This window comes from Strix aluco, chromosome 1, assembly GCF_031877795.1.
Source record: "Strix aluco isolate bStrAlu1 chromosome 1, bStrAlu1.hap1, whole genome shotgun sequence".
NCBI classification, from domain to species: Eukaryota; Metazoa; Chordata; class Aves; order Strigiformes; family Strigidae; genus Strix; species Strix aluco.
This window is the reverse complement of record NC_133931.1, coordinates 142,876,649-142,894,435: the sequence shown is the minus strand read 5'-3', so window position 1 is coordinate 142,894,435 and position 17,787 is coordinate 142,876,649. Positions and strand designations below refer to the sequence as shown.

Below are 17,787 nucleotides of genomic sequence, written 5' to 3'. Positions count from 1 at the left end.
AAGCGCCGCTGCCCCTCTCCCTGCCTGATCGTGGCTGCCGCTGGGCGCGGGGCTCGGCCCCGCAGCTCGGAGGAAGAGGAAGTGGCCGCGGCCCCAGGCCGGCCGCGCTCGGCGCGGAGCGGAGCGGCCCGGCCCGGCCCGGCCCCGCGGAGGCGCCTCCCCGCTCCGTGCCACCGCCCCCGGGCTGCGCGGCACAAACTTTCTGCCGGGCAGCGGGGCCGTGTGGCGGCGCGGCGCTACCCCGGCACCTCCCTGTCGCGGAGCCGAGGGGGGAGCGGCCCCGGAGCGCAGCGGGCGGGCGGCAGCCGTGGGAGGAGGAGGAGGAGGAAGCACTGTCAGTGGGGCCGGCCGTCTCCGCCCGCCGGGCATCCTTCAGCACCGCCGGGCTGCGCTTCGCCCGCCGCCTGTCCCAGGTACCGCCGCGCACCCGCCCGGCCCGGCGGGCAAACTTGGCGAGGGGGCGGTGGGGGGGTTCGGGGCCGGCCGGGAGGTGGCCGCTGGCCAGGGTCGGCGCGGCAGAGCCGGGAAAGCGGCTCCGGGGCTCTGAGTCGCCTTGATCCTCTTGGCTCCCGAAGTTCGGAGCGGGGCGCGGGCTGGCCGGCGTGCCCGGCTGCGGAGGGGCTGCTCCAGGCTTTCTCGGGGGGAGGCACCCCCTCCCGCCCTCTCCCCCAGCCGATTTCGGTTTGCGCGGCGCCGGTGAACCGCTCCTCCGGAGGGAGCGGTGGTCCCGGCCGCCTCGGTCCTGCCGTTTGCCGAAGGGCCGGTGCGGCACTCGCCCGCGCTGGGCGTTAGGCCCCGGGAGGCGGCGGGGCCGGCGGCCGGCGCCGTCCTGTCAGGCGGTGAGGGGACCCCCGGGGCTCCGCCGGGGCTTTCTGCGGCCGGGGCGCCGGCGGGCACCGGAGGCGGCATGGCTGAGAATCGCTACCAGCCAGCGCGGTTCTTCGCGTCCAGCCCCCGCCGCGATGGGGCAGAGCCGGGCAGGGGATTGCTCCGAGCGGGGCTGGGAGGGGTGGGGGGGGGATGTGCCCGCCCAGCCCGGCCCCGCTCGGCACATGTAGGGCAGCGGGGCGCGGCGGTACCGCGACGTGCCATCGTGTGGCTGGCGGGGGTCTGTGCTTTTACAGTTGTTTTCAGAGGCTGGGCTGGCTATTGCCTTTTTAAGTCCGCGACACTGTTTCAGCACGCTTTTATTACAATATAGGGAGAGGCAGGGTGACCACGGGTCAGCATCTGTGTGTCTGAGTAGGGAATGCATCTCTCTCCTCTCTGGTTTAACTGAACTCTTGGCGGAGCAAACTCCTCCTCGCAGCCTGCGTATTTCTGGAAAAGGGGAATTTACTTGGATGGACTTCTAGAGCTCTTCTGTGATACTTCCACCTCGGTCAGGTAATTAATGGCAGGCATTCGTTCTCCACGCCGACCGAGCGCGCTTCGCTCCGGAGCGCCGCCAGCTCGGCCCCGGGGAGCCCGCTGAGGCAGCGGCTGCTGTGTGGCGGGACAGGCAGCGGGGCCGGAGGCGTCTTGGGGTCTCGGGAGGGGCGTCTGGTGTGCTAAAGGGGTTGGTTGTTGGGTGCGAAATAATAAAAAATTAATTATACCTGACAAAGCGTTCTTTAATGTTTTCAGCCAAAGTTTGGAGGCTATGGTATGATTTTATACAGCTTCTATTTTTATTCCTATAAAAAAAATTACGTGGTTGGGGTTTTTTTTATTTAGTAGGAGAATAACCAACATTGTCAAGACATAGCTGATCTCTGCTTTACAAGGGGAGATCTCTTTGGACATCTGCTTTTATGTTTTATTTTTAATGAATCCAAGCCATTTCAGCTTCTGGTATTGAATAACAAGTTACTGGCAATAACCCTTTTTTTCACAATACTACTGGTCATATTGGTGTATTTAATTTCTTTTTTTTCTAAGGAAAAAAAGTCTCAGAATGAAGGGTTATTTTAGGAATCTAACTTAACCTCAAGTTAGTTACACTAGACAAGGGGCTTTCCAGCGCTTGAATGCTGGCATTCCCCTGGTATGAGAGCGAGAATGTAGCACAGAATGAGTATATACAGCTGTGATTAAATACCTAGGGGAGTTATGAGCGGTGGTACTGGGAAACACAGATACCATACTGGCTGAAATGAAGTGGCCTAAGAATCTGTGGTGAAAAAGCTGAAAAGCTGGAGCCACAGCCTTTCAAAGAATTAAGAATCAAAATTGATGAAGCCTGTCTTTAAAATCCCATAACTATTATTCCATCCCCCAACTTCATGTGAGATCCCACAGCTTCACATCTGGCCACTTTTCCTTTTACCCCAAATGTGTTGGCCAGGGTTTTACTCCATGGCAAACTAGCAAAAGACAGTAAGCATATGACTGTCAAGTCTGTCTAGCTTGGTGTTTTACCATGGTTTTATTCACTGTCCTTGAAGCTACTGTGCGTACCTTGCAATATGCATCTGTTTTTCATGCTTGTTTTCTGTGGGTTGAGTGGCATTGGATTAACTTTAAAGGAAGGTTGGATTCGTATCTAACATTCCTATGCATGCTTCTGTTGGGTCCATTCAGTCTTTAATTTGCTAGACAATAAATGTTAGGTGCTGTAGTTTCCCCTTAAGTTCTTGAGAGTGTTTCTCTAGTCCTTCTTGGCATCTCTGTAGTCTCTTGTCTTCACATGGAGGCATCTTGCTTGAACATTTGCAGCCGTGGTTTTTCAGAAGAAATTTTACCTGTGCTTTATCCAGTGACCAGAAATACCTCGCCTAAAACTGTTTTGTAGAACTGTGTGTTACATCTGAACCTTTTCTTGTACTGAAAGACAGCATCATGGTATCACACAGTATTAAATCATTTGGATAAATCCTATAGAGTGATGTAGGTGGGGTAAGAAGCAAAGTCTCCCATCAGCCTACTGTTCCTCAGATTGCTCCCCAACACCAGCACAACACATGCCTCTCTCCTCTACCAGTTCTGTCTGATCCTGTTTGCTTTCTTCCTCCCACCCTCTCGCCCACGTGCACACACACACAAACCAGCTTGTTTCCCTAGAGAGGGTTAAGCGCAGCTGGTGGCAGCCCCTGGTTGAGGTAGCCTTCGACCTGCGGGCCCAGGGACAGCGCAGAGAAAGTGGGTGTGTGTTACGCAGGGCAGCAGAGTTGAGCCCAAGACTAGTGTTGTGAACACCCTAATAAAAACAAGAGCACTTAATAATGTTTTGTTGAAATCATGTTATTGTGGTGGTGTGTTACTTGACGTGCTGCATGTGTTTCTCCATGAGCTGTGATTAAGACCTATCAGTCTGTTCTAACTTTGCTGAATCCATATCATATTTATCTGTGTATTAGTTTGTTTTCTTAAAGCTTCCTGAAGTTTAGCAAACTCTTGAGGCTAGACTAGCAATTGTCTTAACTGGCCAAATTATCTTTCCCCTTTCTTTTTCATGTAGGCAGTACGTTTTCTTGTCTCCTAGAGAGATGGTGCGAAACCTGGTGCAATAGTTTGCTTTTTAATTCTAGCAGCTGGATTTGCAGTTCATCATGACAGGTCTTCCAGGGTTCTTGGTATGAGTCCAAATTAGTCCTCCTGATTTGTGTTCTGCTTCTGTTTAGTTGTGGTATCTTTGGCCTCTCTAACTGGGCTTGACTTCTGGCACATTTCACTTTATGCTGGTGTTTCTTGATCCAAGACTGTAGTTTCCTCTGCTGAGCTTTTTTTCCTGTCCTTTGAAAGCTCTCTGCTTATTCTACCTTAACTTCTTTATTAGGTAATTCATCTCGCTGGGTCTGGAAACCTTCTTATGAATTCTCTTGTCACTTCCTTGGGTTACAAATTCTGCAGATACTCATATTGGAGTTTAAACATGTTCCAGACCTCCCCTGTGCTCACGTCCTCCAACTTTCATTCCTGTTCATCTCACTAATGAGTTCCCCTAGTTTTTGAGATTTGCCTTTTTGAAATTGAAAACCTTAATGGAGATTTACTTGGGTTGCTCTACTGTTTAATTTAAAGAAAATCAATCATAAAGAATAAATCTAGGATTATTTTTTTCTCCAACCTTTCTATAAGTAGAGATTTAGTTATCAGCTGCAAGTCTAATATCCTGATAGCGCTAGTTGAATTCGTAAGTATACGGGGAAAAAATTGATCAGTTGTGACATCTAGCAATGGATAGGACTGATTTACTGTAATTGTTCTTTGTATTTTCAAAATAAATCTTTGCAAATCTTTTAAATTATTTGGTAAACATTAGTTACTTAAACGATCCTTCCCCACAAAGAATAATTATTGCAGTGTTTATTGAATATATGCTTACATAGTTACCTGTATGGTAATACTCTTCAAAAAGAACCAAGTAGGTATCTCTTGGTATAGAATTTCCCTCTTAATGAGTGTAATCTCACAAAAAGCCCATATAGTGTTAAGCCAGAGAAGGAAAAATGGGGATATGTCAGGAGCACAGCTCTATTCTGGGAACCTATAAAGGATCATCCTAGCATACTATTCTCCTTTCTTTGTTTGCCTGTACACCCAGTTTGTCAGGTCTGGTGTTTTTAATCCTCTGCTTTGGTTATGCTTCCCTGGCTGATGTTTTTTTTTTTTTTTGCCTTGTTATTGCTCTTCTGCTTCATTGCTTTAACTATGCTAGGAAAGGGACTCGGACATAATTTACAAGCTCTCTCAGGGTTTGTTTAGAGCTGAATGGGGGACTAAACACTCTGATGTTTTTTAGACTGGGAAGGATGCAAGAATTAAGTGACCACATGCCAGCAAGTGAACTGAGTTGAGCATGAAGTGCTTATTATTTTGAAAATGGAAAGGTCAGGATCGCAGGAGTGAGGGTTTAAGGAAATAAGTGCATCTCATTACTGCACAACAAATGTGAAGTCCTGTAATTATTTGTAAAAGCCTTCTAGCATCCCTGTGAGGTAGCTAAGTATTACCCATGGAAAGAAGAACCAGGATGAAAGGACTTAACCAAAATCAAGAGAGAAAACCTATTAATCCATTGCAGTTACCTTGTTTCACTGCTGTTCTCACCAGTAAGAATCATATTCCATAATTTTGTGACAGGAACTTTAGCAGTAGCTTATGATATGTTTTTTAAAAAATAAATTCACCATAAAGCTTACAAAATGAGGTCACTAGTTCTGGACAATAAATTTTTAAAATGTGTTAATGCAAGCAAGCTCGTTCTCACTAACTGCTTAAAAACAAGCTGACAGTAGTGTAATCAGCCTGTACAGCACATTTTCTTTGGGTGCCATTATAAATATCAAAATTACCTTGTTTCAGGTGGTAGTGTATTGCAGTTACATATGTGTTAGATGATATTTGAGTATTCAGTCTAGTGCTATATGCTTAGCAGTTGACTCCAGTACTATGTGTACTTAGAAGAATTGTGTAGGAAGTCTTTTCAAATCATCCTTGTAAGTAGTCATTGACACAATACTTTCCGTAATACTGCTATAGTTGAAATAAACTGTTTAGCCAATATAAACTTAGTTGATAAACATCCCTTAAATTAGTTAGTCTGGTAATCTATTCAAGCTTCCATTAGCCATGTGGTTCTGCTACGTTTCAGTGTAATTTTCATTATTATTCCTTGGAGATAAATTGTTACGGGGTTCCATGAAAGGAGGGGGGCATACATCAGAAAATTAGCTCTATTTGTTCCCAAAAAAGCCCCAAACAAAAAATCAGATAGAAGGCAGGGGTTTTTTTCTTCTCTTCTTTGTGCCCTTTTCCTGCTGAAAAGGAATCCTGGGGCCTGAGCCACTGTTATCAAGAAAATAAGTCGTTAGCTTCTTGATATGCTTTTAACTTGTTCTTCTTTGCTAAATCTCAACTTGTTGTATTTCATGTATTTTGAACACAAGCTAGTAAAGTGAGAAAGCAAACCCAAACTGCAGAGAGTATTTTAACAAAGCTTAGGTTCAGAGATGATGAGTTGAAAACTTGGCAGATCTCTAAAAGAGCTATAAAAATTCCTGTATTTTATTCAAGATATGCTCATTTTCATGGATCATGGAGGTGCTTAAAAATGGAAATACTGTTTTTTTTCACTTGCTGAGTACAATTTGTTGTGACTTTTTGTTTTTCATGGTGAAGGATGGTACCAGTTTCAATAAAACTTGCATTGGGAAGAAGTGTTCAGGGGCAGGTTAATTGCTGTGCTGAAGTGGGTTTCTGCTCTGTTCCTCCAGATGCTCCTCAGAGCTCCTCTACTCCTAAAATACAAGACAAAGGACAGTAATGGGGAGGAGGAGGAGGAGGTGGTGGTGGCAAGAAGCTTCTTCTGTGGCTTGCAAGTTGGGTGTTTGCTTGGGATGTACAAAACCTGGGTTAAATTTTTGAACTCAGTTTGCAGATGCAAACTGCTTGTTTCCTAACCAGTGGGGGCCTTTGCTGTCATTCACAAGACAAGCTTAGGAATTGACTGTAGGCTTTGCTGTTGTTCTGCAACTCATCACAGCTTCCATTTTTCATGTTTCTCAAAATTAAAATGAGATATAGACTAAAAAAAATAAATCTCTTGTTAGATTTGGGTTTCAGTTCCAGTTTTATCATCATGTGGCTGAACACAAGAACAATTTTAGAGATTATCAAGATCATAGAGCATGTGTAAGATTAATTCACAATCTAAGTGAGTTTGTGGACAGAATTAGTTTTTCCAGCATGTGTAGCTGTAAGAGCCCATAGCTAAATCTTAATTTTAGTGGTTAATATTCTTCATTGGATGTTACTTTTTCTCTCACTCATTTCTTCTAAGTATGGAACTAGTGAGTTGATAATTTTTACGTTAATTAAAAGGAAGAAGAACCTTTGTCTTAGAACCTACTGGCAGAGCCAGTATGAAAATATGTGACAAATAAAATATGTGACAATTTTGCAGTGTTTTTGAAGGATTGTTTTTTAATTTACTAATAAGTGAATATTAGTGATAATAATTTGTTTTAATACTGAATAAAAAAAAATACAATTTGTATACAGGTGTAGAAAGCCAGGATAAATATATGTAGTACAGTAACCTTAAGCATCACTTATAGCAAAACAATATAGCTGCTGAAAAAGGGGATTGAGGTGGGTTTAGATTACTTGAATGCATCAATGATGAACATTTCTTCCAGCACTCATTGGTAACTTCAGTGTAGGAAAATAAGAAGGTGAATAATGACCCGTTGACAACTAGATTTGTAACTGAAAAGCAAGGAGATGTTTTCAGAGGAGGATGGAAAGACAACAGCATTGACTTTGCTGCAAAAGAAAGGAAGAGGGTAGTAACTAGTGTTAAAAATCTTTGGAAGATTATAAAGCAAGCCGTCCCAGTAGGAAGTTTGTGGGATAACATTGAGCAGAATTTGGTGATTCAGTGATTACTTGTCGTACACACTTCATCAGTATCTTTGAGAAAACTTTAACTATTCATACATCTCTGGAATTTTTTTAATAGACTCCTGTATTAAAGTAGGAACTTTATTTCTTAAGCTTTATTTTCTACTGCAGCAGAACTGGCATCCTAATTACTGCAGAAAAGATTGTGATGTTGTGAAACTTCTTTTTTCTACTGATACCTCATTTTTGTTCAAGTGAAAACATCCTTTTCCATATGCGTGCTTTAGTAACATAGATATAACTGTGCCTATACTTAATGAAATGTGAGGAAGTATTTATCCTCGAGGATACTAATGGAAGTTTTAGCCAAGCAGCAGGAAGGTGAAAATCAGTCTTCTGGTAAGCAGTCACTTAGTGAATTAATACAAAAAATGTATGTTTTCAGTCCGGTCCCAGGTGGGCAGGTATCTCCATACTGAATGGCTTGTAGGTTGGCACAGTTTGCAGAGATCATTACTCCCAGGGGCAATGAGGGTGGACTGGTTTTCTCAAAAGGGTTGAGGAAATGTTTGCTAGAAAAGCAGTGGAGAGTGCCCATTGCTGCTGCTGGAAGAGCAGGCTTGTATTTTCTAGTGCTTTCACCCTAAATTAGGAAAGAATGCAAAACTCTCCGCGATGTGAAATACTGAGTCCCCAAGGCCTCCTCTGCAGCCATCACTGTCTGAAAAGTCCTGTGGATTTCAGACCCTTTGCATAACTGAGGTTTGCAGGCAATACTGCCTAATGACCTCTGAAATGGAACTATTTTGCTTACGAAATGCTGTATTGTATACTTATGATGTGTAAGAATTACTGGGCCATTGCTGAAACAAGAAATCTGATACACTTGCTAACACTTACTGCTAGCTCACTCTACAATATATTAAAGCACAAGTATAGTGCTAGATGTGTTCCATTACAGTCCATGTTAGGAACATTAATATACAATATACATTTGTATATTAAATAACATTTTAGACTTAAGCTAATCATATTGCATGGGCAAAAGAAAGAAGCTGCTGTATAGATGAAAGAATAACCTTTTTTTACTTAATGGTAGTAGTTGTCATTGCAAAAAAGAATAAAAGTATCATTTTGGGAACAGAAAAAGATCCTGAGGATTTCTAACCTTAAATGCCAAAAGAAAAAAAAAAAATCCCCAGACGTAGCTTTCATTTATAGAAACTGTTAAAGTAGTTTTTACTTTTCTGTCAAAATAAGCAGGGAAGGTTGTTTTCTGGTGGATGAATCCCCGAAATATTTAAAGTTCAGGAACATGTCTGACACATCATCCGTTTTTCTTGATGCTGCAAGTCTTTCTAGGAAATGTTTTTTCTGCTTCTAGTTTCCAAGTGATCAAATATTTGCTATGGTGGTTTTTTTTAAGGTTTCATGTGTTAGTCAGTCCTATTTTGATGTATTTTTTAGTGACTTTGCAGTAAGATGTAGATGTGCACTTACAGACTCTGCAGATGATGTGAAGGTGGGTGGCATTGCTGAGCCTGGAAAGACTTCCAGTTCTTTCAGGGGTGCAGGAGAATGGGATGAGATTACTACTGAGTAGTAGAAAAATGCAAAAGAATAGAGCAAAGTTATGGGGGATGAGTCGGAAACTCCTGTTAGCTGGGAAGCTGACAATAAACTGTGAATGTGATTCAGCTGTGAATGATGATTTTAGGTGTGGTAGGCATGTTATTTGCAGTGAAGACAGGGAAGCATCAATGTTGTTTTAATAGACCTTGTTAAAATCTCATTTTGAGCATATGGTCACCTGTGTTCACATAGAAAAATGAAAACAGGAGCGATGCAAATGAAAGTAAGTGGAGAGATGGAAGGAGCAGAAATCCTGTCTTGTAAGTGACAGGGAAGGACTTGAGCACATTTATGCTAGCAAAATATGGGAAGGGATTTGGTAACTATTCCTAAAAATGATTTCACAAGGAGATATGAGGGAGGGACAAAAATTATAAAAGTTAAAGCACAATGTAAGTATGAATACATTTCTACAAGTAGATTCCAAATACATTGGGGCTGGAAATTTGACTAACTTTTTAACCATTTGGGGGATGGAGCTGTGGCATAAGCTTTTACAAACACCTCTTTGGAGACAGGGAACCTGAACTGGTTTTTCATTCTCTGCTTCAGGTTTAGTAACTGTCAAGGTAAAGGCAGCCCTAGTCCGTGACTGAAGTTTTTCAGGTGCTTGTTGCTATCCGTCAGAAGTTGCAGGGAGGCTGAAACACCGATCTTTGTGATGCTTCATGCAGCACGATTACACTGAATGGATCCTATGCCTCAAAGTGTCTGGGTGGCCTGTGGGAGCCCCTCTTTGTTGCTGAGTGTTTATTCTGCATTTCCCTCCCCATCCCCAAAGCATGAGTTTCTCCATATAAACAGAGGCAGGATATTGGGTGGGTTGTAATAAAAAAACCTCAGGTGCCTAGCTGGTGTGTCTGTGTCTTTTCGTACTCACTGCTGGTTGAAATAATTTGCCTCAGTCTGACCAGCATTGTTGAAGAGGATTGAGAGGATTTGGATCATCTGAGTATTTTCACCAAGCAATTCTTCCATTCTTTCATACTCAGATGAGCTATAATGTGCAGGATATTGAGAAACATGTACTGTGTAGCAGAAATGGTTGATAAGAGTAATCCTTTAAAATGTTGTGGACTGACAGCTTATTAAAGAGAACTAGTCCAGTTCTGTGGTCATGTGCCTCTTCTGGTTTGAAGATGGATTCTGTAAAGTGCCATTATTTCCTGGGGTTTACCGGAAAAAATGAGGTGGAAGGAAGTGAGGTAGTTTCCTAAATGCTGGTAGTTCTCTACAAACCTGCTTCTTCCATTGAATTACAAGTCTAGATATTGATTTGAATGTTACAGAGATCTGTATAAAAGATAATGTTATCTGCTCTCATAGTAACTGCATATATAGAAATTGTTACTGAGTTGTCAACCATTATATTAGCAAGTTGTTTTGCATTTTCAGCCACTTTTTATAATGGAACATATGTCTTCCAGAGTATACTATTGAATACATTTGAAAGATGTAAAATACATGCATTAAGCTGTCAATTTTCCAATAAAATAATAGCATGCCTGAGGGTTGAGATGAGTAGTACATACTTCAGTTACTGAGCGTTTATTTAATTACACTATTTCATATAGTTTGTAGGTAGCTTGTATTTAAAAACTGAAAGTCACTGTAGTGTGCGAGTGTGGTGCATGAAACTGGAAAGAAAAAAACCAAAATAAATAGTGTTTCTGCATTTTCCCTTTTCCCTTTCCCTGCCTCTTTGTATCAGGAGCTGCTGAAATGGGTTGTGGATTGAACAAACTGGAGAAACATGATGAAAAACGACCTGGTAATATCTATTCAACTTTGAAGAGGCCCCAGGTAGAAACCAAGATAGATGTTTGCTATGAATATCGATTCCTGGACTTCACAACACTAAATGATAGTAAGTACATAATATTTTTCTTTAAATTTTTTTTCTTCTTCTATTTAAATTTGCATCTTAATTGCACTGTAATGTTTTTTTAATAGTAGTTAAGTTTTTCAAATGTCTTCAGTTTAAGTAAATTCCTGTCTTCAGTCACAATGCTTACATGCAGAGATCTTACTGAGAATTAGAGCTAGTTGTAAGTTACCAGATCTAATTCTCTTATTGAGAATTAGAGCTAGTTGTAGGTTACCAGATTTTAGGTTCTTTTACACTTCCCCCTCCCCCTTTTTATTTTGTTACTCTAATATGGATATTTATTTCCTTAATTTGCATTTTATCCAAGTTTCATATGGTAAAGCAATACAAGTCTGCCAGGTTATATACTTTACTGCTCTTTTTTCTTCCTCCCCTTCTGCTCCCTGTGCTCCCTCAGGAGTATTTTGAGAGGTTGAAGTTAGTGTTTTCAGTTTTGCTAACTTACCTTAAATAACTCTTATGTGGTTACAAATACTTACAGGTGCACCCAATGTGGGTGGAAACGGGATAGTGGGAGACACTGAAGATCTAAAACATCAAAGTGGTGAAGGTCCAGTTTCATGCAATTTTTACCTTGTTTTTTTTTTTTCTGTCTGAAATAGTCTTGCTTTAATTCACATGACAATCCAGAGATACTCTATTTCTTTCCTTCCTGATTGACATCAAGCATCTCTGCCAGTATTGCTCACACCATCGCCTGTGCCCTCTTTCACTTCAAAATTAGCCTGCTCTACAAGCAATTACTCGCTCACACCATTTGGAAATCTGAAGCTTGAGCAGAAGGCTGGGACCTGCTTCTTGCTATATATAAACCAACACAGTACCAAGATCTGTTATAGCTAGTTGGCAGGATGCCAGGTAGAGCCTTTATGCTTTTGCCCTGCAGTGTGCTGCTGCTTCTCTTGTTTTGCAAGTCAGGTCAAAGGAAAAGCCAAAGCGGTACGTCTCTCACTGTGTGAGACAAAGAGCTTCTGGTATGTCGCTTGATGTGACACCTCCAGTGCAGTTCAGTATGTTCAGCCCAGAGTGATGTGAATTTGTTTTTCAAAACTTGCTGCAAAGTGAACTTGAATTTGGAAAAAGCTGGAGGTTTGGAGTAGGTGGTTGGACAGGAGTGTGCTTTTGTAGATAATGTGGGAGCTGAGAAATTTTGTCTTTGCAGACTTCCTTTAGTGCCTATCTCCTGCACTCGTGGATTCTTATGCTTTTTGTTAACTAATTGGGATGCACTGCAGTTACTGAGAGCACCGAACAAATGGGAGAGGAATTGTTTTCATGTTTATGTATTGCAGTTGTTTCTACGTTTATGTATTTTTATTTCAAAGTGAACTGTTTATGTTCTTTGATAGTTTGACAACTTTTACTGAGATGTACTGTATGTTGTGTCACTAATGAAAATGAATTAATATTGAGGACACTTCTATAGGCTTTTCTGGGATGCTCATCACTGTTCTGTCTGATTGCCTCACAAGCTTTGGTGTGTGCATTCTCCTGCTACCTCAGGAAGTCTTATCTTTGTCACTGTATGGAGGAAGAATCAGTACATGCGATGGCAATGTGACTTGCCTCAGGCACAGAGGATGTCTGGCACAGAGCAAAAAATTAAACCCAGACTTTCCAAGTCTGATTAAATGGATAGGTTTGTTGTAAAGCATACTTGTACGTTTTTCTTACTCATCATAGATTGTTTTATTATGAATTTATGAGGCATGGTTTTAAAGAGACTGTAAGTGGAAGTACTTCTATCAAATTCTTTGGCTTGCTAAAGAGCATAAGCTATCCAGCTCCCATTGAGTTCTGCTTTGGCATGTTGTATACCCATCGCTCCAGTCTCTGAAGATGCCAGTGGATAGGCAGATGAGGAGGGGATGGAGCTGTTGTTCCTGCTCTTTCTCCTTAATATCACCCACGACTGTGTGCTCTCAGGATTGGCAGGGCGCAACAGCTTGTGGTTATGCAGCTCCCTCTCTATTCATGTCATTGACTATATGAAGGCTCAAGTCGCACTACATAATGTTATGACATTCCAGGTTTTTCTCAATGGTGACAGCATTGCTGGTTCATTTATATTTTTGCTCAGAAATAACCTCTGCAGATAACCAGAGCTAATGATGAGTGTTTCACCTATGTCTGTGTGCATTCAGAGGCTTCTAAAAATGAAATGCTCACAGCTGTGTAAAAGGAACATTTGGGTTGTGAAGTCTATCTTCTGTGAATCTACTTCAGCCATTTCAGTGTGTATATATATCCTGACATAATTTTTTCCACAGGTTTTCTGCTTCATTAGGTTTTTAGAATAAGCCATGCTAAATTATGAGTGGATGCAGAGTATTTTATTGTATTCTTATTCTAGGCTTTATTTACAACAGTAGTAAGCCTGGCTCTGAAGACAGGTACTCATTTTTCTCTGGGGCTTTTCTATAACATTGACTGCTCTGATAACTGTATCTCTCACAAACATTTAATCTTAATGGTGAGAAGGATGTGATTATCTCCATGTTGCAAGTGGGGGCTAATACACAGATCACTGGCAGAAGTTTTCAAAGTCCTTAGCGTTTCTTCATGTGTTCCAAAAGCAGCGCTTGTTGACTTCAGATGTAAAGGTGGATACTGGTCATATATGCAGTTTGGTACTCCATGTACTCTCAAATCTGATATCCAGATAATGAGAGATCACTTCCAGAATGTGCTGTATGTTTTTACTGCAGTTTCACAGGCGGCTAAGTGGACATAAGTTTTCTGCAGCTAGATGTGAGGATATTGCTCCCCTCACTCGTCTCCCCGATGAGCTCTGTGAATTGATTTAACTCATGGATCTGGCAGAAGGCTATGCAGTCCTTTTTGTTTGGTTATCCTCTGCCAGATCTGTGTCTTGTGGAAGGATCTGAAGAATGCTGGAGCTGGTAGAATGGTGGGAGTATGCAGTCAGGGCAAGAAATAGGACCTTCTTTAAATCAGCTCACACTGTTATGAACTCATTCCATTAGCATGACTCTGTTGAAAATGTCCTGCTGGTCATTTCTCTGTTAAGTTAGCCAGAAACTTAATTTTGCTTGCTTGCTGTCTTTGGTTACTGTTACAAGGAAGTATACTCCTTTATTATACATTTTTATTCATTTTCAAGCTTGAGCCTTGCTCTGCACTGATGCAGATGTCCAGTGGAAAACAGTGTTTGTTTATTTAAGTACTGTATAAATAATGCATAGATGCAAAAGACAGAATTAAGGTTGCAAATGTAAACTTCGTTCTGACATTCCCCATGTTACAGGATTGATGTACTTGGAAGTAAAGTGTCTAGAGAAAGATTTCCTAAGCTTTCAAGGAAAGCAGGCTATGAAGAACCCATCAGTTTCCATTGTGTGCCACAGCGCTGATAATCTTCATGGTACTTCAGAATTTAAATGGTTAGATTTGCCGCTGTCCTTTACTTCTTGAGCAAGTGTGATAATTGATAGTAGCAAAGGTTTATCGTCTAGTGTAGGTTGGCACTTGAGGGATAAGGAGCTCTTGGTAAGGCATTTCAAAACCTTGAGGTGGATGTGTTTTCTTGAGTTGTTGGCTTTGTAATGTCTGCTCATGAGCCTTACCTTGTTTCTGCTAAGGTGGCCTCTTTCAAGAAATCACAGGCTGTCTTCAGCGTTGTCCCTTGACAGTGTCATCCTGTATCATCTTTAGTTATCTGTACCGTGCAAAGCTTGTGGGCTGCTGCATTTCCTCAGGTGAAATCACAACAAATTTCACCCAAATTAAATTGATAAAATCATCACATATTTTTACTTGTCAAGAAGACATTAATAGGTATGTAAATTGGATGGCTCATTGCTGGGTTAGCAAAATGCCAGAGGAGGTGCAGAGGAAGAGCAGGATCTTCCCTCTGTGGGCAGCAGTGAGCTACTAGGTTGCCCTGACTATAACATGTAGCTTCATACCTGGTGGAATCATCCAGCTCCTGAACTCTACCCACCTCACTGTCATCTTGTAAGGCATTGAGTCAGGCTCATCTGTCACTGTACAGTCCAGTCCTGTGTCATCTGCATCTTCAGCTGGTTTCTTCTAACAAGTTTCTACCTCCAGTCATTTCTTCTGCTGCTCCCCCAAGTCATTCTGTCTCAGACCTGTCACTCCCAATGGTGGCATGCACTGGGTGCAGGTGATGCCTCGGAGAGGGTGCACACTTTAACATCTTATTCTCAATAGCTTTATCTGCAGTTTAAATGATCTTCTAGCTCTCTGCTGGCTAATCCTCACTTCAGAGTTGCTCAGTTGGTTGCCTTCTCACTGGCTTTGAGACAATACTAATGCTTAGTGGCAATGATTGAATTTTATAACAAAAAAATTGAGGAAAGTAAAAGGCAGTAGCATGAGATTAATGTTGCAGCAAGCCTTTTGCTACAAAACCTTTCAGACAGGTAGGGTCTATGTCTGTATACTTCAGGCCTTTACTGGGAAAAAACCCCAAAAGATTATATCACTTGCCCAAAAGTAAAAGATTGTTGTTTATTTTGCATCCCTCTCCACATAAGTAGAAGGACCTGAATAATGATCATCTTGTACTTCTCTTATCTCTAAAATTTATTGGAAATAAGAGGTAAAGGGTGAGCAAACCTGAGGAGGACGTGCTGACAAATGGAATAGCTTTAATTTAAAGCAACCATGTTTTCAGCAGTGTCTCCATGGGGCAAGCTGGTTTGTTCTGGTTTGGTTTTGTTGGGGTTTTTTTGAAAGAGAAATATCTTAATAATCTGCATTCCTTCCGTGCTCTTATCTGATCTATTTATTTTGGAAAACTTCACTTGCAATGACGGGTCATACAGAAACTGAGCTCTCCCTCTTCTTCATCCTTATCTCTTTTCTTTCGCCTCTTTTCAGTTATGCTGACCTTCCGAGAGAAACCAGGATTCTCCTCAGAACGGTGTAGAGTTTTTTTGGTATTTAGGTTTGGGGTTTTTTTTTTCCTGACTTGATTGGATCTTTCTTTGCTTTGCTTTACATTCCTATAGTAATTCATTGGCCTGATGAGTTACGACAGGTTTTGGCCTTGAATAAAGTTGGCATGAAACATATGCTAGCCATGTGATGAGAATGAAATGGGGGTATAAATTTTTTTAAATGGGGAAAGGCTATACTCTGAACAAGCCATTTGTGCTATAAAACCACTAAAATCCAGATGTTTTGACTGACGGAATGAAAAATAGCAATACTTCACATGTCCCAAAGAAGTTCTTAGGTTATAATGGGAATACAAGGGCGTATGGTTTTTATCCTTATTGTCAAGAATTTGTGTCTCTAGTAAAAAAAAATCAAAATGAAGAAAATTATTTAAAAAGTAAGATCATTAGTTACATTTTAACATTTCCACCCTATTTTTTGCTTGAGTGTTGTAAATGTTAAGGACATGTATTTTACCAGGACAATACTCCTAGTATGACAAATTTACTACACACATAAAACCTTCTGATTCGAGGCATTTTTTAAATGTATGTGTATATATATTTTTATATATATATATAAAACTTGGAAGTGTATCTATCTTTCAAGTTCTGACAAGCTTCTGGATATTATACGGTAATGTTTTGGAACCAGTTACACTGCTCAAAAAACGTTTGTTACAGTCTTATCACAACTGCTGTGGCTGGGCTTTTGATTGATTTTTATTACTTTTTTTCTAATACAAGACACAAATAATATGTTAATGAACCTTTATAATTATTACATTACTATCAGTAGTTAAATAAACCTTTCAGTATGCACTTATTATTAATTTGTGTTTAAATTTCAGTTGTGTGTAGGCTTAAATTAATAAAAAACTCAGTTTTCCCCTCAGAGAGGGAAAAGAAGTTGTCTAATTGGAACTTGGAAGTGTCATGCATGGGAAAGTGTGTGAGTTGAGGATAGAGAAGACATTTTTCCTATAGAGTATGTATGCATTTTTCATCAGGAAATTCTGTTTACTACAGAACGTAATATTTGTTGTTGACTTCAGTGCTTACCATCTCTTCCTATTGGTAATTTTTGTATTACATTAAGCAGTTATTTGTGCCTAGCTTCTGCTTTCATGTTTCTCTTCACCGTTCACTTAAAAAAACCCACAACCATCAAAAATAAACAAAAAAACTCACTTCTCTGAACAAGCGGCTGTACATCTGAAAAAAGAACAAACCCTGCAACCTTGCATTTTCAGGTGTTATTGTTTGATTTAAGACTAGTAAAAGCAATTGTTTCTCCATTGGTGAAGTTATTTAATTTCCTGTTTTCATTTCTGTAAGCAAAAGAACATAATGAAATTAGTATTGAGTTTTGTATTTCAAGTTGACCAGGTCTGTTACCACCATTTTGTCCTCAGGAGTGATGAAATAAAATTAGCATGGCAAAATATTGTTAGGTTATTAACGGGATGTGATAGCTTGAACCAGACTGTGTATAGCTCATCTACAACAGACTAAAACATTGCTTTAGAGGGGATTAATATCTAACAGGTTCAGAGCAGTAAGACGATGAGCAGAAGAGGCCAGTGGATTACTTCTGCGTAACCCAAATTTTGCTAATGCTTCCCTTTGGTTTTAAGCTTTGTCCATGTGCGTATCCCATTCAACTTAGTTTAATTATATGCACGTGATAAAAAGAATCAACATAAGGGGTTTGCTGGATCTGGGCTTCGGTCCTCTCCATTAATGCAAACATGAAGAAATGAAATTTTTTGGCTTTTTTTGGTATTCTGTTTCAAGTGAATTACAGTCTGTAGTAATATGTAACCCTTCAGGACTTGCCACTGTAAGTCACAGCAAAATGAAACTTCCATGCTGTAGCAGTTTATAAAACCTACTTGTGAGTCTTGGGAAACTTGCAATTTGACATAAAAGGAGCATTCCATATGTTAGTAGTTTAATAAATGCAATAAATTACATCATAAATGTAATTGCTTTAAAAAATTGTTAAGAATC

At 40.9% G+C, this 17,787-nt stretch overlaps 1 protein-coding gene across 2 annotated transcripts in view; it reads left to right on the top strand.

The window, feature by feature from the left end:
* The first annotated feature begins 218 nt into the window (after positions 1 to 218).
* The window catches only part of RFTN1 (raftlin, lipid raft linker 1), a 102,095-nt gene continuing 84,526 nt past the window's right edge, over positions 219 to 17,787 (top strand). The window contains exons 1-2 of one of the 2 annotated variants that reach the window (XM_074838496.1): positions 219 to 413; positions 10,670 to 10,825. In XM_074838496.1, the coding sequence (XP_074694597.1) occupies positions 10,681 to 10,825 (145 nt within the window). In that variant the 5' untranslated portion in view covers positions 219 to 413; positions 10,670 to 10,680. Of the gene's footprint in view, positions 414 to 1,149; positions 1,387 to 10,669; positions 10,826 to 17,787 lie in introns of those variants that run through there. The other variant, XM_074838487.1, reaches the window with a different exon arrangement.